Source organism: Mustela putorius, unplaced genomic scaffold, assembly GCF_011764305.1.
Source record: "Mustela putorius furo isolate JIRA1106 unplaced genomic scaffold, ASM1176430v1.1 tig00003834_pilon_pilon_pilon, whole genome shotgun sequence".
NCBI classification, from domain to species: domain Eukaryota; kingdom Metazoa; phylum Chordata; class Mammalia; order Carnivora; family Mustelidae; genus Mustela; species Mustela putorius.
Genome location: NW_025421987.1, coordinates 37676160 through 37703857, shown reverse-complemented (window position 1 = coordinate 37703857; position 27698 = coordinate 37676160). Strand labels below are relative to the sequence as shown.

The 27698-nt window shown below is 37.8% G+C and overlaps 1 protein-coding gene and 1 long non-coding RNA gene across 2 annotated transcripts; both read left to right on the top strand.

Moving 5' to 3' along the window:
* On the top strand, window positions 1–26287 carry LOC101678898. Its single transcript, XR_006609090.1, has 3 exons — window positions 1–187; window positions 24961–24997; window positions 26047–26287. It is a non-coding gene; the product is annotated as an uncharacterized LOC101678898 (long non-coding RNA).
* On the top strand, window positions 12422–13385 carry LOC123394380 (MICOS complex subunit MIC26-like). Its single transcript, XM_045088377.1, has one exon. The coding sequence runs from the start codon at window positions 12487–12489 to the stop codon at window positions 13081–13083; it is 597 nt and encodes a 198-aa protein (XP_044944312.1). The 5' UTR covers window positions 12422–12486; the 3' UTR covers window positions 13084–13385.
* Window positions 26288–27698: the final 1411 nt, after the last annotated feature.

The following is a 27698-nucleotide window of genomic DNA, read 5'->3' as shown; positions in this document are numbered from 1 at the left end:
GACATCCTGTGGTCAGCTAGAAATCAAGGAATGGGTGGCGCTTACAGTAATCAGTGCGTGGATCACCACATCCCTGCCGGTGGGTGATCTCATCTGACTAAATCAGTGTCTTGGTAAGAGATATCTGCAGTCCTACAGTATTATTCATGGAGGCAAGAGATAAAAACAATCTGTTTGTCCATAACAGGTGAGTGGCTGAAGAAAATGTGACTTTCTTTCTTTCTTTCTTTCTTTCTTTCTTTCTTTCTCTCTTTTTTCTTTTTTTAATGCCTTGATGGGGAGGGGGTTGGAATTTGGCAGGTGAAAGTTCAGGTTAAGGAGAAAAATTAACAAAATTGTGAAGCAAGAAAGCTCTAAGCATGTTCACAGTTCATTATTTATCTCGTTTGGGTGGACTGCTTAATCTAAGAGAAACATTCAATTTCCTAAGTTATCTGATATATATATATATATATATATAAAATCTCCTTTAAAAGACCTCCAAACCTCTAAACTAATGCTATCTTCTCAAAATAAACTTTTGGGATGGGAAAAACATTGAAATTATATACCCCAAATTTTTCTGACTGGTTCCCTTGATTAGTGGTGTGTGTGGTAACCTTCATTGTGAGCTTTATCCTATGAATCATACATTCGCAGTGTCAGATGAGTTTATGGTTATTCACTCATTGTTGCTTTTCATTGCTATGACCTTAACCTCAGAATTCTTAAAACATAACTCCCCAAATAATTATGTTTGAATCATAGAGGGGGCAAAGCACAGAATATTTTACTTTCCAACTAATTCAGGGAAGAATGTGATTGATGTGTGAAATACACTGAACCAGGAAAACTTAAGAATAAGAATTAAATGGTGACCTGGCAATAAATGCATAAGGTTCAGAATAGGAGAAATTATAGTATGAAACATGAGGGAAGGAGCAAAATACTTGGCAGGTTTATAAAGGATTGGGACAATACAATGATTAATGTGTCAATTTGTCTAGGGCATAATATGAAGATTTTTGGGTCAAATATTGTTTTAGAACTTTCTGTGAAGATATTTTCTAGATGAGATCCATTTTTTTAAATTTTTTTAAAGATTTCGTTTATTTATTTGAAAGACAGAGATCACAAGTAGCCAGAGTGGCAGGCAGAAATAGAGGAAGAAGCAGGCTCCCTGCTGAGCAGAGAGCCGTATGCGGGGTTCAATCCCAGGACCCTGAGATCATGACCTGAACTGAAGACAGAGGCTTAACCTGCTGAGCCACCCAGGTGCCCCAATGAGATCCATATTTAAATCAGTAGACTTTGAGGAAAGCACATTGTCCTCCATAATTTGAGGGTGGACCTCATCCAATCAGTTGAAGGCCTTGATAGAAAAAGACTGATCTTCCCAGAAGAAGGATTCCACTACCAGATCTCCTTTGGACAAAAAGTGCAACATCAACTCTTCCCAGCCTGTCAGCTCACCCTATAGATTTTGGACTTACAGCCTTATGTAAAGGTAATCTTTCATTACAAAATGTAAGCTCATTTCTTAAAATCAATCTCTCTCTTTCTTTAAATATATATATGTATATATATTTATAAAATTTTATAAAATTCATAAAATATAAATTATAAATATATACATATTTAGAGAGAGAGCATAACATATTATATATATAGAGAGAGAGAGAACATAGCGTAATATATATAGAGAGAGAGAGAGAACAGATCCAATAAGAGATATATGTGCATGCATATGTATATCTCCTACTGGTGCTGTTTTTGTGAAGTGCCCTAATACAGGCAAATTTCCAAAAAGAAATCACTTTGGCTTTTTAATAAAGCTTCTGCTGCACCCCCCAAGGAAAAACATAGTTTATTGTTAATAAGGAAAACACTCAATATTACCACTTAATTTCTGAAGCTAAAAGACTTAAATTCCTGATTTTTATAGGTTCTGTTCAACTAAAATGCAGTATCAATAACCTTAAAAACTATTCTGTCATACTCACATATGTAGGTTTACTTTCACTTCTCATTCTTTCAGTCAAAGAGGAAATTAGATATCGTTTAATTTTCCCAAAAGAATTTCTTTCTGCTTGAGCTGGGAAATCTCCTGGACTACGTATTTCCTGTCTGTACCCTTTACCCTTTGTGTTTAAGAATCAAGCCATAATGAGAACTCAGCTTTGGCCTGCTGATCCCGAGGAAGTGAAAGTGGGGTGAGCCAACGAAACTTGAAAACTGAAACTGCCTCCATAAATTATGATGGATGGTTACTGGAAGAGAAGCAATCATTCCCTGAAAACCTGAAAGTACCCTAGAATCCTACACACATATTCCCACAGTAATGATGACTCATGCCAGTGGAACTGTGGACTCTTAGAACATTTCCTCAGTACTCCATTTAATTCTTCACTTATGCAGCACAAGTATACTGATTTTCAACTGGGAATAAAGTACAAAAGTGGGTAAGAGGGTAAGACACACACTCGACCTTTAAGGAGCTTAGAGTCCAAAAGAGAGGAGCAATCTGGAGATAAATTAGTGCAAGAGCACTAGGGGTGTATTGATGGAGTTCTTGTAATAAATAACAATGTGTACATTGGAGATCAATTTTCTCATCTTTATATAGAAATAAAGAAACGCTGGCCCCAGATCTTATGCCAAAATTACCTCCTGTGATGAACATAGCATAATGAATAAACAAGTTGAAGCACTATGTTGTACACCTGAAACTAATGTAACATTGTGTGACAACTATATTCAAAACATTTTTTAAAAATCACCTCTGATTGGGCACCGGTAATGATTTTTCAAAAAGGAATGCCTGATAAAAAGCTGCTCTATTTGGTGAGTTCCCCTACTTGTCAGTAGGCTTACGCTTACAGAATCTGTCTGCATCCACCTGTCTGAGGAGACCCTGAGTGACTCAAAACATACCATCAACTTCCTTCATATTATGTGTGCACCTGTCAGTTCCTCAACCTCGTTTCTAAATGATTTTCCATTTCCTCTTTAATACATTATTAGAGTTATCAAGTCAAGTATGCTTTGAGAAAGAGACGGAATAGGGCATGTATACGGATGGCATTGCAACCCCTCCCAACTGGGTTTCCCAGCAATAACACACATTCCTGAGCTGTTGTAAGTGTGGACTCCTAATGATTCACAGTGCCCTACCTGCCTACTTCCTTAGAAAATTGCCCTTGGATGATGGTAGTCACCATTGTGAGAGACTACCAACTTCCTCACCAGTCTACAGACAATGAGTGACTAGGTGATACTAGGTATGACAGACCAACCCCTGATCTCAAAGGGGACAACTTGGTGGTGCAGTTTATGTTCCAGGCACCCTCATTCCTACGGATCCAGCCCAGGCTATTTTGTACCTGAGGCCACAACATGATTACCTCTTCCTACTACTCCCTTTTACTTCATACTCTTCCTTATATATTCATTCTGAAGAGTACTCCCTCCATAAAACTTGTTTTACTCATAGCTTTAGCAATATCAGATGTAGTAAAGACAATTTAGAAAGGCTAAAGGGAATTAGTATGTCATTTTAGGTCTTGAGGATTTCTTTTCAGTCTCCATTTAGAAGTCCAGCTGAGCACATTGGCATTCCCATGGGATGAAACTGGTGTGCATTTACTGTTTTGGCACAGAAATATTTAAATTTGCTGACATAGTGTCATAATTTAATGAGATGAGATTAGACCTGATCACTATTAAGAGCAAGTGAAAACACCTCAGTCCTGACCATCATGAGAAAGGCCCCTTTAGAGGATTCTCAGGAGGCCTAAAGGCTATGGGAACCCTTACAAGAAAATGGTGGCTGATAACTTCTGTGAAGTTTGAAGGCCCAGCCCAATCTGGGAATTATGTGGACTAGAGCAATGGCAACATTCCTTAAACTGTGAGAAGTGAGTTATCTCTTGGAGACCCTGCCAATAAACAAGTATATCACAGGCAAGCAGCACTGGCTACTGAGGTTTGGGAAAAAGTCATATTCCTATCCTCGAAATCTTATTGGACATAATTCACCAAAAAACAAATAAACAAACAAACAAAAAAAGAATTTGAAAGAGTGTTTTGAGCAGAAATAAATGGTAAAAGAACTTACAGAGAGATGCCAGGGTGGCTCAGTCAGCTAAGCATCTGCCTTAGGCTCAGGTCATGATCCCAGGATCCTAGGATCGAGTCCTCGTTGGGCTCCTTGCTTGGCAGTGAGCCTGCTTTTCCTTCTGCCTCTGCCCCTCTCCCTGTTTGTGCACATGTGCTCTCTCTCTCTCTCTCTCTGACAAATAAATAAAGAAATAAATTTTTTTAAAAAATTACAGAAAGCAATGGCACATGTAAATTTCATTCTATTCTTCAGATGATATTTAGAAATAACAGCAACCACAATATACACAGAATTGGAGATTTTGGCAAAAATAAAATATATTGACTCAACGGACACCTCTCAAGTTTTGTGCTTAAAAACTGCCCATTTGAAAAATAGTTGCTATCTTCTTACTTGGCTGAGGTCAAAACTGACCTCACCATAGAAAAGCATCAAGAAATTTGAGGCCAGTAATATGATTCATGTCTTGTAAGGAAGAATAAACACAGAAGACTCTGGCATTAAGTGGAAGTTGTGTATCAAGAGCATACCAAAGGGGGACGTCCAGGGATGTCCAGCACATATGGAAGCAAGCTGATCTATTGCCTGTCTAGGACATATGGGAGAAAGCTGATTTATTGCCTATAAGGACAGTGATAAGGCCTATGAGGCCTCCCTAGCTTCATTGCTGTCTGAACCTCATGATTTTTATCCCAGCTGAGAAAAGACCAGGTTTGCTGGCCTTGTTCACTGTTCTCTGACTGAGTTCTCAGATTAAAGGCCACATTGTTGTATGGAAATCAGTATCACTCTAAAGAGAGAAGAAGGCACCACAAATCTGCACAAAGGGCAGAGTTGAGGGTTGTGTATTTAACACTGGCAGTGGAGTAAATCTCCCATCCTCTGGTATTGGTTTAGATACTTAGAAACTCTGTAGCTATAACCAGGGGCCTTGCTCTATGGTCAGGCAAATGAGGCCTACATGAATATAAGGAATATCCCTATATGAGGAACTCAGATTTACAATTCCCTGTAGAAATTTAGAGGAAAAATTAAAGTGAATCATGTAGATACTCATCAAAAACTCCAGTCGCTGGCTCAGAAAGGGATTGGGAGAGTTGGCCAGTTTTAGTCATATCCCTAGGTAGAAGTTATCCAGGTGAAATGAACGGGCATAAAGTAGGTCATGCACTGTTGAGTTACGGATGACGCAACCCCTTAGTTACTGCTGACTAATGTGATGAGAAACCACACCTTTGTCTACAAGTAAGAAATCCTTTGAAATGGCTTAACTAAGATTGCTTGAAGGCAAAGGCGTGTGCGTTACCTGGCTAGTAGATTGCATTCTACCATTACTCGTAGTCTTAGGTGAGGCTACAAGTGGTTTGAACTGGGCTGGGGACTGTACTATAATGGGTTTGCTTATCCTGTAATCTAGAAGTAATCTCAGAGAATACAATTAAGGGTCTGGAAGAGCAAAATATCCATCATTTTGGCTCAGTTGAATATATTTTTTCAGTACCTGTTTTTCTTCTATCAATGTATATAAATGAACAACGAAGAATGATATTGCTATACCACACTTCTCTTCACTCTTGGAGCAGTGGTTCCATTAAAAAAATTGTAATGGTATTCAAAAACCTTGTTTTTCAAAAGCTGTTGAAGAAAAGATTTTAAGGGTTGGATTGTTATTCAATTATTGAATATGACAGGAAGTTAAATGAGGACTCTATTGGATCTATTTCTAGATCTGAAGATGCAAATGATGGGTAGTAGAAGAAAGAGAAGTGGCTATGCACTGACTCTATGGCTCTAAGCCATACTGAGAGGGCCCCTTGAGCCTACGCTTTTCCTAGTGGATAAAGGAAGCCCAAGGTGGATATACAGTTCCCCCAAAGTTGTGGGACACTTCCTGGGAGCCCCGTTCAGGTCTCGCCTCCATGAGGATCATTGGGGGAAATCACTGGCGATAAGATAGAGATAGAGAGATAAGATAAGATAATAAGATAAGATAAAATAGAGAGAAGTGGGAACAAGGTTTATAGTAACAGCACTGAGATCTCAGAGGACAGAGTTCCTAGCCAATAGCTCTGTCCAGAGCCCAAGCAGTGGTCACAGCTGACCAGGAAGCTTGGTGAGCAGTTCTGCCTAATTTAGGTCTCTAGTCAACAAGCCATGCAAGCAATGAGCCCATTCTATAACCCCAACCTATCAGGAAAGCAGATTGGGAGTCCTGCTCAACTGCTGAGTATGAACTCTAGTGCCACTTGATCTGGAAGCCTGACCAAGGAATCTAAGCAGCTTTAGAGTTCATCCTGCAGCTGTTCTTAGGCAGGGAGCCAGGCCAACAACACTGGCTAACTGTTAAGTATAACTTCTGGTTTCACATAACCAGGGAGCTTAAACAGTGACCTCAATATCTAAAATATACAAGAAACTCATACAACTCAATAGCAAAAAACCCAGATGTTTTTAAACAACAAACATCCTGAATAGATATTATTACAAAGAAGACATATAAATGTCCAACAGTACACAAAAAGATGCTCAACATCACTAATCATCAGGGAAATGAGAAACAAAATCACAATGAAATACCACCTCATTCCTGTCAGAATGGCTAGTATAAAAAAGACAAGAGATTACAAGTGCTGACAAGAATGTGGAGAAAAGGAGCCCTCATGCACTATTGGTAGAAATGTGAATTGGTGCAGCCACTGTGGAAAAAATTATGGAAGTTTCTCAAAAAATTAAAACTAGAACTACCCTATGATCCAGAAATTCTACCTCTGGGTATATAGCCAAAGGGAATGAAATCACTATCTTGAAAAGATATATGCATTCCCATGTTTGTGGTAGCAATATTTGCAATACCCAAGACGTAGAAACAACCTAAGTGTCCACTAACGAATAAATGGATAAAGAAGATATGATAGATACACACAATGGAATATTATTTAGCCAAAAAGAAGTAACTCCTGCCCTTCACAAGACTGTGGATGAAACTTGAGGGCATTATTTTAAATGAAACAAGTCAGACAAAGAATTACAAATACTGATGATCTCATACATTCATGGAATCTAAAAACATCAAACTCATAGAACAGAACAGATTGGTGGTTGCCAGAAATCAGGGAGTTAAAGAGAATAGGGAAATGGGTGAAGGCAGTCAAAGTACACAAAGTTCTAGTTATAAGATGAGTAAGTTCTGAAGGTAGAATGTATAGCATGGTGACTCTAGATTACAATACTATATATTTGAAAGTTGCAGGAGAATAGATCTTAAAAGTTCTCATGCACACACACAAATTGTAACTATGTTGGGGGCGTTGAATGTATTAACTCACCTTATTGTGGTAGTCATTTTGCAGTATATACATGTACCACATCATTTCATTGTATACCTTTAATTTACACAATGTTATATGTCAACTATATCTCTATAAAGCTGAGGGAAACAAATTAAGAATCCATGAGCATAACTGTTGTTCTCAACAGCTATGTGGATAAACAGTACATCTGCTGAATCAAAAAATTCAGCCATGGAGAGCATTTTGTGTCAGAAAGGCAATAAATGGAATCAGTCCAAGATCATAGAGGAAGGAAAGGGCACTTGCAAAGGGATCACAATATTAGAGAAGAATGCAATTATACGATTTCTGTGAAAACATTTCAGAGCAAGGGAATAATATTCTTAGCATTCTCTCTCTCTCTGTCTTAGAGCTCACACGGGCTGGTATTGGGAGGATTTACTGCATAGATGCTCTTTACTAAAATAGTAAAACTTTTCTGGAAGCCATTCAATAGAATTCCTCATAGCCAGTGGCATGATTAAACACCATGGCCCTTGTTCGGTGCAAGGGAGTTAAGGGAACTCAGTTGCCTCTTAAGCTGTGAGTGTATTGTTTGTTTGTTTTTGTTTGTTTTTCAAGACTTACTTATTTAATTTAGAGAAAGAACATGAGTGTGGAGGTGAGAAGGGGGAGAGGTAAACGGAGAGGGAGAGAAAGAAAGAAAGAAAGAAAGAAACAGATTCTCTGCTGAGTGGAGAATGACACAGGGCTCAAATCCAGGACCCCAAGATCATAATCTGAGCTGAAATCGAGAGTCAGACACTTAACTGACTGAACTGTCCAGGTGCCCCTAAGCTGGGAGTGTTAAGGAAAGGGTGAATTGAACTGTTTGTAAGTTTACCACATTAACAGCATTTTCCGCTGGGAATGAGGAAAGGTTGTAAACAGATTTATGTATGTAAAAGGTCATTGTTTCTGTAGAGGAGAAGATGGGCAAGTTAAGGTAGGGTTCTGGAGCTGGGGAGACCAATGAGCAAGTGAGCAGATGATGAGGCTGAAACTAAACCTATGGTGGTAGGTGTAGAGGGTGAGGTCGTAAGTGAGGGAATGGAGGTAGATGTGTCAGAACTCGGTCACCAGACCAGAAGTGTTAGGAAGAAAGGAGTCCCAGGTTCTGGACAGCGTGATTATCAATGCTAATGGAAAAGAAGATGGATGATGATTCATTTGGTTACTTGTGTCTATCTAATCCCACTTACATTTCACCCTCTGCTGCTTAATGCCTCTTTTGTTTTGGGACCATATGGCCCTACGCTGAAGTTAAATGGGCCAAAAATGTTATGACAAATGTGACGTTTATTATAATCATGGGAATCTATGTGTAGATCTTAGAATTGCAGTGCTCATAGTTACATGGAGAATTCCTGTTTCAAGCTCCCAGGTTCCCAGAAGAACTCTATAAGAGCCAAATGAAGTAATTATGAGGAAGATATTTGTAAATGGTTAAATGTCACAGAATGCAGATGATTATAAAAATCCATTGAGGATAGAATGATATCTAATGGAAGAACACAGAATCTCTGATTCTTATATGTATGAAAATGGAAATGAACTCTCATTTTACTCCATTCAGCAGAGAATGTCATGTACAAAACACTTGTAATTCTTCCTTCCTCACACCTTCCTACAAGAGGTGGAGTGATATATCTAGCTAGTGAATATGTGAGATGAAAACGAACTTTGATTCTGCCCTGCTGCCAACAAGTTCATCAGAATCTGCTCTTCTATTCCTAGTGCTGGGGATCAGGCTGGGCCTTGGGGGGAGAGGCTAACCATGTGAGAGGTTCAGTTTAAGTCTACAGTGAAGTACTAAGAAACTCATTGTGGCTGCGTACTTAAGCTATTACTTCAGTCCTGCTTTTGGTTGTAGTATAGAGATATTTTGATCTTTATCAGTCTAGCTGTGAGTCTAACTCTCTAACTGTCCAAATCAACAGGGAAAGGAAGGGGGTTAACTATTGTGTAGCACCAGATTCTGATGCTACCCATGATATTCCTCCCCAGAGGAGATTTTAAACGCCTTACCCATCACTTCTTCAAATACAAGTATTTTCTTCTTTCTAATGTTTCTCTCTTTACTGAGAACCTCTTTTTTTTTTAATATTTTTATTTTTTTGAGAGAGAGACAAAATGGGAGAGAGAGACCATGAAATGGTGGAGGGTCAGAGGGAGAAGCAGGTTCTCTGTGGAGCAGGGAGCCTGATGTGGGACTCGATCTCAGGACTCCAGGATCATGACCTGAGACGAAGGCAGAGACTTAACCAACTGAGCTACCTAGGCACCCTTTTACAAGGAACTTCTTCTGCTTCTTTTTTTTTTTTTTAAAGATTTTATTTATTTATTTATTTATTTATTTATTTATTTATTTGTCAGAGAGGGAGAGAGAGCAAGAGCACAAGCAGGCGAGGCACAGAGAGAAGCAGACTCTCTGCCAAGCAAGGAGCCCTATGTGGGACTCAATCCCAGGACCCTGAGATCCATGACCTGAGCCAAAGACAGAGGCTTGACCCACTGAGCCATCCAGGTGTCCCTACAAGGAACTTCTAATAAGAATATCCATTCAATAAGAAATCTAGAAGAACCTATGTCACAGTTGGAAGGGAAAAATGTTAGAGGAAATAATTAGCATTCCAATGTTAATCAATTCAGCACACAAGAGGAATGTCACTTCTGGATGTTGTAAGTTTCCAGATGTTAGACATGTCTTTATAGGAACTCAATAAATGGATCATATCTGAGCTCCAAAATACATGAATTTTACATTAATGTATCTTAACCATGTGAAGTCGTCTGCATCTGTTCAGAGGCTTACATCATGGTGAATGATGTATCATGGGGATACTACTGCCACAAGTTTTTAACCTGTAAGAAAACAAAATTTAGGGGCATAGGAATTCCTTTTCTCTCCACTCTCACTTTCCATCTAGAAACTCTCAATTTTCTCTACAAATCCTAGGCCCATCACATTTGGAGAATTGGGTCTATTTTCATAGGAAACAATTTCAAAATCATAGACTGAGGCAAAAGTGTGGCTTAGTGTCAAAGTCTCTTGGCTGGCTAGTGGCCCTTGGAGCTACTTTCATTCCTCCTTCACTGTTTTTTGCCTCCTTCTGGTTTGGAGTCCTTGACTAGATTCCTCTGTCTTGCAGTCTCCTCTTCCAAGGTGTGGAAAGTGCGTTCTTATGATCAGGTAGATGTCTGTTCTTCCAGGCTACTGGTTCTGGGTGTCTCTTAAAATCAGCTGGTATGCCACATTTGTGTCTCTTTTGTGCCTGCCTGAGTGTTAGGGCTTAATGAAGTGAACTGAGTGAGTCATGGTGCAATCAGATTCAACGTTCTGCTAAGCAAGAAAGACCACTAAGATTCAGGCCATGAAATAGAAATTAACATCAGGAAAGTCAGGCCCCTAATTTTTTTTCACAACATTTTTTTTTGCATTTTCAGATAGAGAAACTGAAAAGATTTTAAGGTTGGCAGCTATGTACCCATTCTCTAGATTCTACCCTTAGCAGCTTAAGATTGTATTTGTTTGGGTCATTTTATTGGGATACAATTCACATAACATAAAGTTCACCATTTGAAAGTGTACAAATAAGTGACTTTTCATGGGTTCCCCAGATTGTGCAACATCTCCATTATCTAATTCAGGAACATTTCCATCACCCCATAAAGGAAACCCCATATGCATTAGCAGTCATTCCCCAGTTCCTAGCGACTATGAATCTATTTCCATCTCTATAGATTTGCCTATTCTGGGCATTTCATGTAAGTGGGAACATACAATATGTGGCTTTGTTTGTCTGGCTTCCTCACTTAGCATAGTGTTGTTTTCAAGGGTCATTTATGCTGTAGCATGTATTACTACTCTGCTCCTTTCGTAACTGAATAATTTTCCATTATTTGGATATACCACATTTTGTTCATGCATTCATCAATTGATAAATATTTGGGTTATGTCTCAATTCATTCAGGCTGTTATAACCAAAAATACCATAGACTGGGTGACCTAACAAACATTTATTTCTTAAAATTCTGGAGGCTGGAAAATTCAGGATTGAAGAACAGCTGATTTGGTGTCTGATGAGCATGTGCTAGTCATAGATGGGTATCTTCTCTCTGGTCCCCACATGGCAGTAGGGCTGAGAGAGCTTCTGGGCTCTTTTATAATTCTGCTTATGGGAGCTTCACTCTCATGCCTAATCATCTCCCAAAGACTCTAGTGCTCAATAATATCACATTGGTGGAGGGGCAGGATTTCAGCATCTGAATTTGGGGGTCACATTGAGTCCATGGCAGACAGTTTGTTTTCTCTTTTCCACCATATGAATAGTGCTAGCTATCAACATTTGTTACCAGCAGTCTTTTACTATACTTGCATTACCCCATATTTATCCATCCACTAATCCATTTATTTTACTGATACATTTCAAGGTGAGTTCCAGCTAAATACTTTAATTTGCATATCATTAACTAGACACCAATGTTTATTTAGAGTTTTTTATGTAAAATTTGTATGCAATTAAGTGTTCAAAGCTCAAAGGTATACTCATCATTTACCAAGTTTTGAAAAATGTCTACATCTAGCTAGCTATCAAGATATGAGCACCACTATTACCTCAGAAATTTCCCTCGTGGCCTGTCCCAATCAATATATCCAACTCCTAGAGACAACTGCTATTTTGATTTTTTCCACAATAGATATTATTAAATGATACATACCTGGGTTTAAAAAAGGACTTTCTGTCTAAATGGAGTAATAGAACTCATTTGTTTTTGATGGGTTTAGTGATTTGATTAAGGTATTCCTTATCTTATAGTTCATATTTTATTATTTTTATTTTTTAATTTAAATTCAATTAACATGTAGTGAATTATTAGTTTCAGAGGTAGAGTTCAGTGATTCAGCAGTTTTATATTATACCCAGTATTCATTATATCACATGTCCTCCTTAATGTCTATCAACCAGTTACTCCATCCCCCCACTCCATCTCCTCCAGCAACCCTCAGTGTGTTTACTATAGTTAAGAAGCTCTTATGGGACCTCTGCCAGCAACATGTTCAAGGTAATCCAGAGGGCTGTGGGGCCGGCCAGCCTGAGTCTGCTCACCTTCAAAGTCTATGCGTCACCTAAAAAGGACTCACCGCACAAAGCTTCTGTGAAGGTTAATGAGCTTTCACTCTACTCCGTTCCCGAGGGTCAGTCTAAATATGTGGAAGAGCCAAGGACCCCACTTGAGGAAAGCATTTCACATCTCCGACATTATTGCGAGCCGTATACAAGTTGGTGTCAGGAAACGTACTCCCAAACTAAGCCCAAGATGCAGAGCTTGGTTCAATGGGGGTTAGGCAGCTATGACTATCTCCAAAATGCACCTCCTGGATTTTTTCCAAGACTTGGTGTTATCGGTTTTGCTGGCATTGTTGGACTTCTTTTGGCTAGAGGCTCAAAAATAAAGAAGCTGGTATATCCGCCTGGATTCATGGGACTTGCTGCTTCTCTTTATTACCCACAACAAGCCATCGTATTTGTCCAGGTCAGTGGGGAGAAATTATATGTCTGGGGTTTACGAGGATCCATAGTCATAGAAGATTTGTGGAAGGAGAACTTTCAAAAGCCAGGAAATGTGAAGAATTCACCCGGAAATAAATAGAATGCTACATGCTCTGCCCATTTTAATCAGTTATAGGTAAACATTGGAAACTCCATGCAGTAAACCAATATTTCTACAGAAAAATGGCAGAGAAGTCAGTACCGAATGTAGTAAATTGGCTTTCTTCTTCAGGATAAACTATGCTAGGCTTCTTTGTTATCTTGGGTGATACCATACTACAAGTGGACTAATCGGAAATCCTTTCACCTAGAGAGAATGTCTAGCCTTAGAACTTGTTCTCATGTTGCTATTTATGTACATAATTAAAATTCCAAATTAAAAAAAAAAAAGAAGCCATCAAATGAAATCTTGCCATTTGCGACAACATGGATGGAACTAGAGCGTATCATGCTTAGCGAAATAAGTCAAGCGGAGAAAGACAACTATCATATGATCTCCCTGATATGAGGAAGTGGTGATGCAACATGGGGGCTTAAGTGGGTACGAGAAGAATAAATGAAAGAAGATGGGATTGGGAGGGAGACAAACCATAAGTGACTCTTAATCTCACAAAACAAACTGAGGGTTGCTGGGGGGAGGGGGTTTGGGAGAAGGGGGTGGTATTAGGGACATTGGGGAGGGTATGTGTTTTGGTGAGTGCTGTGAAGTGTGTAAACCTGGTGATTCACAGACCTGTACCCCTGGGGATAAAAATATATGTTTATAAAAAATAAAAAATTATATTAAAAAAAAAAGAAGCTCTTATGGTTCCTTTCCTTCTCTGATTTTGTCTTATTTTTCCCTCTCTTCCCATATGATCCTCTGTTTTATTTCTTAAATTCCACATATGACTGAAATCATATGGTAATTGTCTTTCTCTGATGGACTTATTTAGCTTAGCATAATACTCTCTAGTTCCATCCATGTCAGACTGTTTTCCAGAGTGGCTGCACCAGCTTGCATTCCCACCAACAGTGTAAGAATGTTCCCCTTTCTCCTCATCCTTGCCAACATTTGTAGTTCCTTGACTTGTTAATTTAAGACATTCTGACCTGCGGTGGTATCTCATTGTGGTTTTGATATGTATTTCCCTGATGCTGAGTGATGTTGAGCATTTTTTCATGTGTCTGTTGTCCATATGTATGTCTTCTTTGGAGAAGAGTCCAAGGCTAGATGGCTTCCCAGGGGAATTCTACTAAACATTTAAAAAAGAACTAATACCTAAGGTTCTGGAGCATTTCAAAAAATAGAAATGGGAGGAAAACTTCCAAACTCTTTCTATAAGGCTAGCATTACCTTGATTCCCAAACCAGACAAAGACCCCATCAAAAAGGAGAATTACAGACCAATATCCCTGAAGAACATGGATGCAAAAATTCTCACTAACGTACTAGCCCATAGAATCCAATAGTACATTAAAAGGATTATTCACCAGGGCCAAGTGGGATTTATTACTGTAATTTATTACAGACCAATATCCCTGAAGAACATGGATGCAAAAATTCTCACCAACGTACCAGCCCATAGGACCCAATACTACATTAAAAGGATTATTATCCAGGGCCAAGTGGGATTTATTACAAGTGGGATTTATTTATAAGGGTGGTTCAATATCCACAAATCAATCAATGTGATACACTACATTAATAAAAGAATCATATGATACTCTCAATAGATGCATAAAAAGCATTTGACAAAGTATATCATTTTGATTAAAACTCTTCATAGTGTAGGGATAGAGGAAACATACCTCAATATCATAAAAACCATCTATGAAAAACCCACAGTGAATATCATTCTCAATGGGGAAAAACTTAAGAGTTTTCCCCTAAAGTCAGGAACATAGCAGGATATCCACTATTACCACTGCTGTTCAACATAGTACTAGAAGTCCTAGCCTCAACAATCAGACAACAAAGAAATAAAAGTCATTCAAATTGGCAAAGAAGAAGTCAAACTCTCACTCTTCACAGAAGCCATGATACTTTATGTGGAAAACCAAAACAGCTCTACCCCCAAATCATTGGAACTCATACATGAATCCAGCAACATGATAGGATATAAAATCAATGCACAGAAATCAGTTGCATTTCTATACATTAACAATGAGACAGAAGAAAAAGAAATTAAGGAATTGATCCTATTTACAATTGCACCCAAACCCATAAGATACCTAGGAATAAACCTAACCAAAGACATAACATATCTGTATTCTAAAAACTATATAATACTTATGAAAGAAATTGAGGAAGTCAAAAATAAATGGAAAAATGTTCCATGGTCATGGATTAAAAGACTAAATATTGTCAAAATGTCTATGCTGCCTAGAGCAATCTGCATATTCAGTGCAATCACTATCAAAATACCATTGACATTTTTCACAGAGCTGGAAAAAATAATCCTAAAATTTGTATGGAACCAGAAAGGACCCTTAGTAACCAGAGGAATGTTGGAAAAGAAAATCAAAACTGGTGACATCACAATGCTAGACTTCAAGTTACATTACAAAGTTGTAATCATCAAGGCAGTATGGTACTGACATAAATCGGACACATAGATCAGTGGAACAGAATAGAGAACCCAGGAATGGACCCTCACCTCTATGGTAAACTAATCTTAAACAAGGCAGGAAAGAATATCTAATGGAAAAAGGACAGTCTCTTCAAAAAATGGTGCTGGGAATATTGGACAGCCACATGTAGAAGAATGAAACTGTACCATTTTCTTATACCAAAAAAAAAGATAAACTCAAAATGGTCGAAAGAACTAAATGTGAGATAGGAATCCATCAAAATCCTCAGGACAACACAGCCAGCAACCTCTTTGACCTCAGCTTCAGTAACTTCTTGGTAGACACGTCTCCAAAGACAAGGGAAACAAAGGCAAAAATGAACTATTGAGTCTTCATCAAGATAAAAAGCTGCACAGCAGAGGAAACAGTGGACAAAACCAAAAGACAATTGACAGAATGGGAGAAGATATTTTCAAATGACATATCAGATAAAGAGTTAGTATCCAAAATCTATAAAAAACCTACTCCAATCAAGAAATGGGTAGAAAATACTTCATATTTTTTACTTAGTTTACCTTAGGTTGCTCCCTTCCCCTTTCCCCCTCCCCATGTCCTCCCCCTTTCCCCTCAACTTGTTTCAATGTTTGATATTCTTGTTATATTCTGTAAAGTTTAATTTTTTTGTTCCTTGTAATTAGTGTATATTTTTCTAAGTGTCTAAGCTTAATTAGTAACTCTATGGTTCAACTGGATAAGAAAATGGGTGCATTTAAAAATCTCGCTGCTCTCTTCCTACATCTCTCTATGTACTTTATTATTATCACATGGAAGTTTCTGTTTAGCAAATCAATTTATGTTTACAATAAGTTTTAGTAATTTCTTTGGTTACCATTGCTTCTTGAATTCCACACTTTCTCCTAGGAATGATCTTTTCCTCAATGATATACTTAAGAAGTTCTTATAAAAAAAGTTTTGGTCATAAATATTGTGATTTCTTCTATGTATAAAATATTTTAATTTCATCTTCAATTAATATTTAATTTCAATCTTGGCTAAAATTGGAATTCTAGGCTCAAATTTACCTTCTTGAAACTTTGAAGATTTTTTCATGATCATATTGCCCTCAGTGTTATTAGAAGACTGATATCAATTAATTTTTGCCTACTTATAAATAATTTTTTGTTTTTTTCTTGTGGAAGCTTTTGGGGTTTTCCACCTAATTTTTAGTGTTCTGGAATTGCATGATAAGTGATGTAGTCTTTTCTCTTTCTTGAGAGGCCTTTGGTAGGACTTTTGATCTTAGGACTCATGTGTTTCTCAGTTTAGATTAATAATCTTTTATCATTTGTTTAAATATCGTTTCTCCTCCATTTGTTCTATCCTTACTCTTGGGAACTACTATGAAATGGTTATTTAAATTCTGGATCTAAGGGCGCCTGGGTGGCTTAGTGGGTTAAAGCCTCTGCCTTCGGCTCAGGTCATGATCCCAGGGTCCTGGGATCGGGTCCCGCATCGGGCTCTCTGCTCAGTGGGGAGCCTGCTTCCTCCTCTCTCTCTCTCTCTCTGCCTACTTGTGATCTCTGTCTGTCAAATAAATAAATAAGACCTTTAAAAAAAATTCTGGATCTATTCTTTAGCTGTGTGTGCTCTACTCTTCAGACAACCTCTTGAAGCTTTCATTTCAACAACCACATTTTTAATTTTCAAGACCTGTAATTTGCTATTTTTTTTACTGTAATAGCTGTTTTCAACTCTCTTGAGTTTTATTATCTTTTTCAAAGTTTTATTTAGCTTGCTCTATTAACTATTTCTCCATTGGAGCTTCTTCCATTCATTGAGCTTGCTCTCTCTCTTTTGTGTTGGCTTCCTCAAATATCTCATTATTCTGGATTATGCACTCTTCTTTGTAGTGGAGATTTTATTTTTGATTATCTGCTTACAAGTGTTTGAGCCTCCTGCCGGAACACTGTCACACTGGAAGTGTGGGGAAAGACCAGCATGCTGACAGGATGGCACCTCAGTGCCAAATCTTTGAGTGTGGATGCTCGCCACTCTTCCTAGGCACTGCAGTCACAGGCACATTGTCCATTGTCCTTTGTCCATTCTCTCTAACCTAATCTCTCTCACTCCTTCCCGTTGTAAACAATCCCTCCCATTGTGTGACCAGCCAGCAGGGCAGGGCTAACCAGAACTGTGAGAGTATGAAATGGAAGTTTGTTCTATTGCCCTTTGCTTTACTGGGCCTCATAGATACTGCATTTTTTATAAGTCTCCCTCCCCTTGGGCCTCCCTATTCTCTGAGACACACCGTGTTGAAATTAGGCCTATTAACAATGGCCTCTAAGTGTTCAAGTAAAGGAGTCGCATGTCTCTCTTTAAGTCAAAAGCTAGAAATGATTAAGCTTCATGAGGAAGGCATAATGAAAGTCATGATGGGCTAACAGCTATGCTTTTAGTACCAACAGCCACTTGTGAATACAGAAGATGTCTTCTCGAAGGGGACTAAAGTGCTACTACTATAAAAGCACAAATGTTAAGAAAGTGAACTGTCTTGTTGTTGATATGGATAGAAGATCAAACCAGCCATAACATTCCCTTAAGTCACAAACCAATCCAGAGCAACTAATCCAGAGCCCGTTCATGAGGTTTAAGGTAAGAAGGTATTGCCATGACATAAAAGGGCAGGGGGAAGAAGCAGATGCTGATGAGAAAGCTGCAGCAAGTTATGCAGAAAATCTAGCTCAGATCATTAATAAATATGGCTATACTACAATAGTTTTTCAATGTGGCTGAACCAGCCTTCTATGAGAAGATATCATCTGGGATTTTCATATCTAGAGAGAAGTCAATACCCAGCTTCAAAATTTCAAAGGACAAGCTGACTGTCTTGTTAGGGGTTAATGTATCTGGTGACTTGAGTTTGAAACCAGTGCTCATTTACCATTCTGAAAATTATTTTATTATTTTTTTTAATTTTATTTATTTGAGAAAGAGAGAGATCATGAACTATGGGAGGGGCAGAGGGAGTAACAGACTCCCCACTGAGGAAAGATTCCAGTTCAGGGCTCAATCCCAGAATCCCAGAACCATGACCTGAGCCACAGGCAGATGCTTAACTGACTGAGCCACCCAGGTATCCCCATTCTGAAAACAAGAAGGCCCTTAAGAATTAATGCTAGATCTATTCTGCCTGTGCTCCAGAAGTAGAACAACAAAGCCTCAATGACAACACATTTATTTTTAACCTGAAACTTATAAATTATGAATATTGTGAATTATGAACATTATGAATATTATAAACATGAATTTGATGAACATTTTAAGCTCACTGTTGAGACTTACTGCTCACAGAAAAAGATTCCTTTCAAAATATTAGTACTCATTGACAATGCACCTGATCACCCAAGAGCTCTAATGGAGAATACAATGAGATTAATATTATTTTCATGCCTGCTAGCAAAACACCCATTCTGTAGCCCATGGATCAAGGAGTCATTTTGACTTTCTACTCTCATTACTTAATAAATACATTTCATAAGGCTGTAGCTGCCATAGATAGTGATTCCTCTTATGGAACTGGGCACAGTAAATTGAAAACCTTCTGGGAATGATTCACCATTCTAGATGCCATTAACAAATGCCATTTGTTATTAATGAGAAAAGGACAAAATATCAACATTAACAGGAGTTTGAAAGTAGTTCATTCTAAACCTCATAAATGACGTTGAGGGATTCAAGACTCCAGTGGAGAAAGAAACTGTAGATGTGGGGGAAATAAGAGAAGTAGAATTAGGAGTGGAGACTGAAGGTGCAGTTGAATTGCCTTAAACTCCTGATACAGCTTTGATGAAAGAGGATTTGCTTCTTATAAATGAGCAAAGAAAGTGGTTTCTTTAGATAGTATCTACTCCTAGTGAAGATGCTGTGATGATTGTTGAAATGCCAACAAATGACTTAAAATATCGCATAAACTATTTGCCAAAGTAGTGGCAGGTCTGAGAGGAAGCTCTAAGGTGGGTAAAGGCTATCAAATAGCATCACATGCTACAGAGAAATCATTCATGAGAAAAAGAGTCAGTTGATATGGCAAACTTCAATGTCATCCTGTTTTAAGAAGTTGCTACAGCTACCCCAACCTTCAGCAGTCACCACCCTGATCAGTCAGCTGCCATCAACATCAACGCAAGATCCTCCACTAGCAAAAGGATTATGGTTAGCATTTTTAAGCAATAAAATATTTTTTTTTAAGATTTATTTAGGGGAGAGAGGGAGAGAGAATCTTAAACAAACTCTGCCCTGAGCTTGGAGCCTGACATGGGGCTCAATGGGGGGCTCAACTGGGGACTAGATCTCATGATTCTGAGATCACAACCTGAGCTGAAACCAAGAGACAGATATTTAACCAACTGCACCACCCATGCACCCCAGCAATGAAGTCTTTTTTAATCAAGAGATGTACATTGTTTTTAGATATAATGCTATTTCATACTTGGTAGACTATAGTATCATGTAAACAGAAATTTTCTCTGCATGTTTATATGACTCACTTTACTGCAGTATTTGCTTTATTGTGGTGATCTGGAACTGGATACATAATATATCTCAAGATGTGCCTCTGTGTGTGTGTGTGTGTGTGTGTGTGTGTGTGTGTTTATGAATTTAATGGTCTTTAAGATTCATAGTTGATCTATAATCCCAACTGAAAGCAATTGAGGAAAAAGTGGCTGGTGAAGTTTAGGCCATCAGTATTTATTTTTCATAATAGAGAAAGAGGGTAAGAGAGGGTTTTATTTTGCTTTGCTATACACCATAAAACTGTCAAAGATAAAGAGCGCCCTGTTCTTTGTTTTAGTGATAGTACTTAGCACAGGCTCTGTGAACACAACAAAGTCAATGAACATTTGCTGGAGGGAAAAATCAAGTGAATGAACAAAGCTCCAAGAAGATTCACATGGGGCCCTTTGAGCCAGGAATTGCATCTGTTTTATCTCAGTATTTCTAGTTTCTACCACAATATATTCTCAAAAGGTGGTCATAGATATGGATTAAATGTAATTGAGTAGGTCAGTTATTCTTTATCATGGGACATTGGGCTGCTTACAAGAGAGATTTTCTTGTGACAGCTTTCAAGTTGAATCCAATTGTGTCTATCTTTTGTCTTCCCCACAGCTGGACCACACTCATAATGCATGGAAACCAATATATCTGTAGTGTCTGGCAGTTGTGTTTTTATGCATATAGTCTCATTGGATTATTACAATCACCATGTGAAATAGGAATCCTGGTCTCCTTCTTGTAGTTGGGTTAACAAAAGCTCAGAGGAAACTGGTAAGAGAGCATATTCTGGAAAGCAGCCAATGGACATAGTCTTTAGGGATAAGGTGAGTGCCACACCTTTTATAAGAAGCTAGACTTAAAACTGCTATAGACTTAAAACTCCAGTCTATAGCAGACAGTCAGCAGTGATTTGTTAAAAATTAAAAGCCAAATATTTCTTAATTTTAGAATGAGAGTCAGAGAAAAGGAGAGAAATAAGAAAACAAAAATGAATAAAATCAAGTATGATATATAGAGACAAATTTAGATTTATTTTGTTTTTTTTTAATTTTTATTTATTTAATTATTTATATTATGTTTTGTTAGTCACCATACAGTGCTTCATTTAGTTTTTGATGTGGTGTTCCATGATTCATTGTCTGCATGTAACACCTGTGCTCACTGCAATACGTGCCCTCCCTAATATCCATGACTGGGCTAATCCATCCCCCACCCTCTTCCTCTCTGAAAGCCTCAGCTTGCTTCTTATAGTCCACAGTCTCTCATGGTTCATCTCTCCCTCTGATTTCCCCCTCTTCATTTTTTTTTCCTTCTCGTAATGTCCTCCATGCTATTCCTTATGTTCCACATATAAGTGAACCCATATGATAATTGTCTTTCTCTGCTTGACTTATTATTTCTCTTAGAGAAAGGAAGAAAGAGAGTGGGGGGAAGGGCAGAGGGAGAGAATCCTCAAGCAGACCCCCTGCTAAACACAGAGTCTGACCTTGACCTCAGTTCCACAACCCACAAGCTAATGACCTGAGCCAAAACCAAGAATCAGATACTTAACAGACTGAGCCACCCTGGCATCCTTATTTTCTTCTTGTTTTATGTATAAATCTGATTACATGTATTTCATGGTAAAATCGCTCCAAAATGTTCCTTTGTTACTGACTAGAAATTTTTTTTTTATTTAAAATTTCCTGTGGAAAATGGTTTTATTGTTACTATAATAACTTAATTATGTCCTTGATTACCAGCCCCAGGTGTTGAGGGAAAATATTACTAAAGGGAGCAAAAGTTCTTCTCAGTTTGGTTGAGTTTCCATGACCATGCAATGTAGTGTTTTCCCTCTTTTAGAAATGGTGTACTGAATATGTTGGAGCCACTTCTAGTCTTAACACTGTATCAGAAGTCGAGGGGTTCATAAGTAGTTTGAACTAGACATCAGAATAACTTCTCTCACATATGTTTAAATACTCAAAATTTGTATGCAGTCATTTCATGACCTAGTCTACTGTAACCATACACGGAGTTTAGCTTGGTTGAATGACTAATTTTCACCTTATGAACTACTAGGTTACAAATAATATTTGCTAACACTCTCTATCCTCTAGTTGTTTTCTTTGCATGCTCATCAGTTAATTCAGTAAAAATTGAATATTTACTATGTGAGGAGACAGTGCTTGAATTAAGGACACAGACGTGAACAAAATAGAGGCCCTTTTTTTAACGGTTTTGTTGGTTACATGGGAAGAGAGTAGGAATGCCAGATTTAGTAAATAAAAATGCAGGACACCCAGTTAAACTGGAATTTCAAGGAAGTAACTAAACACTTCGTATGAATGAGTAGTATTCGGAACATACGAAAATCTTTTCTGCTGTTGATTGGAAATTCAGGTTTACCCAACAGTTCTATTTTTATCTGACAACCCTAGAAAAGAGATCTGGAAAAAGATAATCGTGATACACAAGAGTATGTGCTAGAACATGGCTAAATCCAGAGGGTGATAGAAATATGTAGCTCCCTGTTAATTAGGTTTTCCATACGTGTTGGGAGAATATGTGACCCTTTTCTGCAATTCGACCAGATCAGTAGATGAACATCCCGGCAAGAAAGTAGGCTTTGAGATAAAAATAATGCATATATGATATAAACATGTGGGGGAAATTTTGCAACCATATTGAGATTGATTGCATTGCAAAACATCAAAAACAGTTCACAGCCATAGAAGAAGTGATTTTTGAGGATGAAGCTTGTTACAAATGTTCCCTTACTGTGTTTCTACATGGCAAGCATGGAGAACAGGCATACCTACCATTCTACAGGAGCAAACTGCTATGGCAGAAACCCTGGCCCTTGACCTTTTAGGGATTGTATTCAGAGAAGAGGTGTTAAAGCAGGAAGACCAAGTGGACTTATCTAGTCAACCCTTCTCATGCTGCAGACATGAGAGTGGAGACCAGCCGGTTAAGAGGCACAGTGACCACAGAAACATGTACTTCTGTATCATTTCCATGCTACCTTTTTTTTTTTTTTCCCCAGCAGACAATTCATCAATATGACTCAGAGTCACGAAGAGACTCTGAATGACTTTTGCAAAGTATCAAGAGAAACGGAAAAAGGAAACTATAGAGGAGGAGAAGGATGAAAAACTGAGAGCAGGAAAATGAACCTCCTCTGTTTCAAATTAATGAACATTTAAAAAGACAAAAATTATGTAGTAGTTCTTCTTAGCCTATCTCTTGTCTTTATTTTTAGACACTTAAAATTATGAGGGTTTAGTGAAAAAGGTAACCTTAACTGGTTTTCATTTATTGGAAGGTTTGTCAGGGAACAGAAGAGACCAACTTAGGAACATTTGCAAATATTTTCTTTAAAAGGGGGGTAATTTAAAATAAGTGTGCTATTTGTATTTTAGACTAATATTTTTAAAAATTAGGAATTACTGTTATCAACTCTATGGAAATTTTGTATGGCTTATTTCTGTATTTAATTTTCTTTTTTTCTCATTTCCTTCAGCTGCAACTGCTTATGTTCTGAACTCTACAATTGTCTTGACTTTGAAGTGCTTAAGGAATCCTGGAGATCTATGAGAACTCTGATGCCCTCTGATTTTTGTTCATTGTTAGGAAATTTGGTTTTATTTTTGCCCCTCTCTCTGGTGTTCTGAACCTCCAGAGATAATGTGGATTTTCATTTCATTTATTGACGTTGGCATTCAGTGGTACTTTTCAGTGTTATCATTCACCTGTGGGAGTTATGTTCTCTCTCTCTATTTTTTTATTATTTCCTCCTATAATAATTTCTGTCAATTTATCATTTAAAAAGTTCCTTTTAATCTCTTGTTGGACATCCAGAATTAATTCTCTATTCTTTCATCTTTCCCTCAGACTTTGTCTTTTTTTTTTTTTTTTTTTTTTTTTTTTTTTTTTTTACTTCTTCCTTCCAAAGATTTCCTAGGTTTTATGGTTTTATCTTTCAACCTTTTCACTGATTCTTTAGATTGTTTTGTTGGTCAGTCATAGCTGTGATTTCCAAGAGGTCTTTCAAGATAACTGGTTTTCTGTTTTTGCAGGCTCCTATGCTTGTTTTATATAAATAACCTCTCAAACATCCCTAGATACTAACTCGAATGTTAGCTGTTTTTAAGTTTCTTTTTGTTTTCTTTTGTTTTATAAGTCACTTCTCTTTGTTCTAACTTAAATAATTAGGGTTTTAGTTTTGTTTTTAAGTTGATCTATTTTTTCATGATCCAAACTTCCTCAAAGAGCTGGAGGTGATTTATGGCTCTTGGTTGCTTCTAGAATGTAGGTGGAGCTTATTAACTGTAGTTTTCATACTGTGAAAACAAGATAGCAGGCCAGTTATGTTTCAGGACCCCCCAATGCCCACATGTAGAGATCTTTGCTCTGGAGATATCCAAATACTGATATCCAAATACTCTATGTTAGGTAATCTCAGAAAGTGTATTTAATTTCCTTGTGGAAGTGTCCTTTGTTTCTTGTTTGTTTGTGTGTTTGTTTTTGTTTTTAATGAGGTGGGGTGCAAATAACTGGCTTACCAGGAAACTGCATGTGATTGGGGAAATTAGAGAATGTGGAATGAACTCAACTGGCCTGGATTTAGAGTTTTAGACAGACAACTCTGGGTCTGAATTGTGAGCCTCTCCAGAGTTCTGCCTCAGGTTTCATGTTACTTTCCTCTCTTCTAGATCCTTCTCTGCTCTATGCCACCCTTTCTCCCTACTGCTTCAACATGCACTCTTATCTTTATTTTTCATCTTTCATTTTGTTAGAACTCCATGGTTTTTAACATATGCTCACCTTTTCTCCTTTTTTATTGCATATTTATAATGTTTCAAGCCACTTTATTATCATTTCAGTGGGACTTCCAGAAGGCAGAAGAGATAAGCCTGCATGGTAAGTCTTCCATCTTGATACAGAAATTATAATTAAAATTCCCTTAGTCTGTAATGTTTGGAAAATAACAGTACTGTAGTACATGAATACTACATGAATCTATCAGTGATGTCAAAAGATGGGAAGGGTATCATGGTTTGAGACACCTGCTTAATGCAAAGATATTTCAGAGGCATTAACTTACCACCAAGATACAAATTTTTGAAACTATAGTATGTCAGTATAAAAAAGGGTTTTCTGTCCTGCTTAGCATTGTGAATCTGCAAGTTGTTTCCCTGCCCAGCTGTGTCATCAGACACTCACTCCATTTTTTCTTGGTCTTGTTTGCTATGCCTTAATGTTAGGTAGGAAATTACGTTCATGGGATGGTAGCTCTAAGTACACTTCCAGGGAAGTGTACACTTCCTGGAAATACACTTCCAGGAAGGATGAAGGTGATTCTGCATGTCACAAATGATGGGAGAGAGAATTACTCATTCTTTTATTCATTTTCTCACATAACAAATGCTGAGTGAAAACTATGTTCCAGGCATTGTTCTAGGCACTAAGGATATAGCACTGAAAAAGACAAAGATCCTCCTTCATGGCTCATTTATGGGGCCAGGTAAGGAGGTGGCAGGAGAAGTATACATTAAAAATAAATAAATAAATGAAAGGAAGAAAAATAACCAGTAGCGAAACTGAGAAGATGAATCAGAGAGTGACCAGAGAGCTCCTGTAGATGAGGGGACAGGGATAGGCTTTCTGGAGGGATAGGAATTCTGTCATCTGAATGAAACTCTCTTCAGAGCTGGAGAGGAAGAGCATATCTAGCAAAGGGATTAGCTGTGCAAAGGCCCAAGGGTGGAAAAGACCCTAGCAGTTCTGGATCCAGAGAGACCAGTGTGACAAGGAGATGAGTGGTACTAGCTGACGTCACAAAGGTAACTAGAGGCCTGTTCATATAGATTCTTGCAGGTGACAGTCAGAAGTTTATATTTTATTATAAAGGCAACAAGAAAACATTTGAGTGGAACACTACTCTCCTCACTTTTTTTTTTTTTCCACAGAAGAAGGAAATTTCCACTTTATTCCCCCAGAGGAAAGAGGATTGGAATAACAATTCCAATTTCTCTGACTGAGGCTTATCTAACTGAAGAATTCTAGAGAAGAAATTGAGATCACAATATTGGTTTTCAAAATTCTAGTGGACTGTGTTAAATTTCAGTGCCAAGACACTGATATTCTTTTGGTGTAATACTGAGATTAAAAAAAAAAACATAAACCAGGGGCGCCTGGGTGGCTCAGTGGGTTAACCCTCTGCATTCGGCTCAGGTCATGATCTCAGAGTCCTGTGATCAAGGCTGGCATAGGCAATGGGCTCTCTGCTCAGCAGGGAGCCTGCTTTCCCCTCCCCCTCTGCCTGCCTCTCTGCCTACTTGTGATCTCTCTCTCTCTGTGTGTGTCAAATAAATGAATAAAATCTTTAAAAAAAAATAAACCATCAACACCTTTATATACTTATATACTACACTTGAAGTGCTTAAGCAGATGTATTTCATTGATTAAAAAGCATTCTTCTATACTTCCAAAAATCCTCATAAACAAAAGCAACAAAAGTCAATTGACAACACAAACTTCATTGCCCACACAATTCTTATTCTAGTTCACAGATTTTCCAAACAAGTGGAATATAAACATGACAAAATTGAAATTGATACAGATACTGAAGAAGAAAAAACCTGAATACACTTTCTTTCAAAACAACAACAAACACTGTAACTTGTTCTTAATGCCATCCTGAAAAAGAAAAAAAAAAGATTAAAGCTTTCAAAAAAGTCTCAAGTTTGCAAGCAAGAGGTAGAATTATTTAAAGGTGAATAAGCCAGAGAAAAATATTTAGGGCTAGCTTATAAATATTACTTCATCATTCCTCCCAAGTAGTTCAGAAGCAAAAAGAATCTTAATATTTGGAAATGTTTTCACAGAAAATTACTGCATGTAGTTGGTATGAGATCATTGACATGGGATCAACCCTTTTTGTAGATGATCAAATAATATTTAAATACAATGTTTTCATAAATAAATTTTTATATAGTGTTTAGTGTTTCAAATAATTGACTTATTATATTTTATCTGATATTATTTTATATAGAATTAAATATATTTAACATTTATATTTTTTATAAAAAATGTAATTTACAGGGGTGCCTGAGCAGCTCAGTTTGTTGAGCATCTGGGTCTTGATTTCAGCTAAGGTCCTGGTCTCTTGGGTTGTGGGATCAATATCCTGGGCTCCACGCTCAGTGCAGTCTGCCTGGTGATTCTCTTCCTCTGCCCCTCCTCTCTTTCACACACTCCCCCTCTCTCTCTTTCTCTCATAAATACGTAAATCTTTAAAAATGTATTTACTTATAACATTGTGTAAGGTATAAACCTGTTGACCTGATACATTTGTACATGGCAATGTGACTATCACTTTAGTTTTAGCTATCATCTCTATCAGGTCACACCATTATCATTGTGTGCGTGTGTCTAAGAACTTCTAAGATCTAGTCTCTGAGCAAGTTTGAAGTATATAATACAGTATTGTCGACCATAATCACTTGACTGTGCATTAGCTCTCCAGAATTTATTCACTTGCTAGTTGTAAGTTTGTACCCTTAAACAAAATGACCCCAATTCCTCCAGCCCTGAAGCCCCTAGAAACCTCCATTTTCTA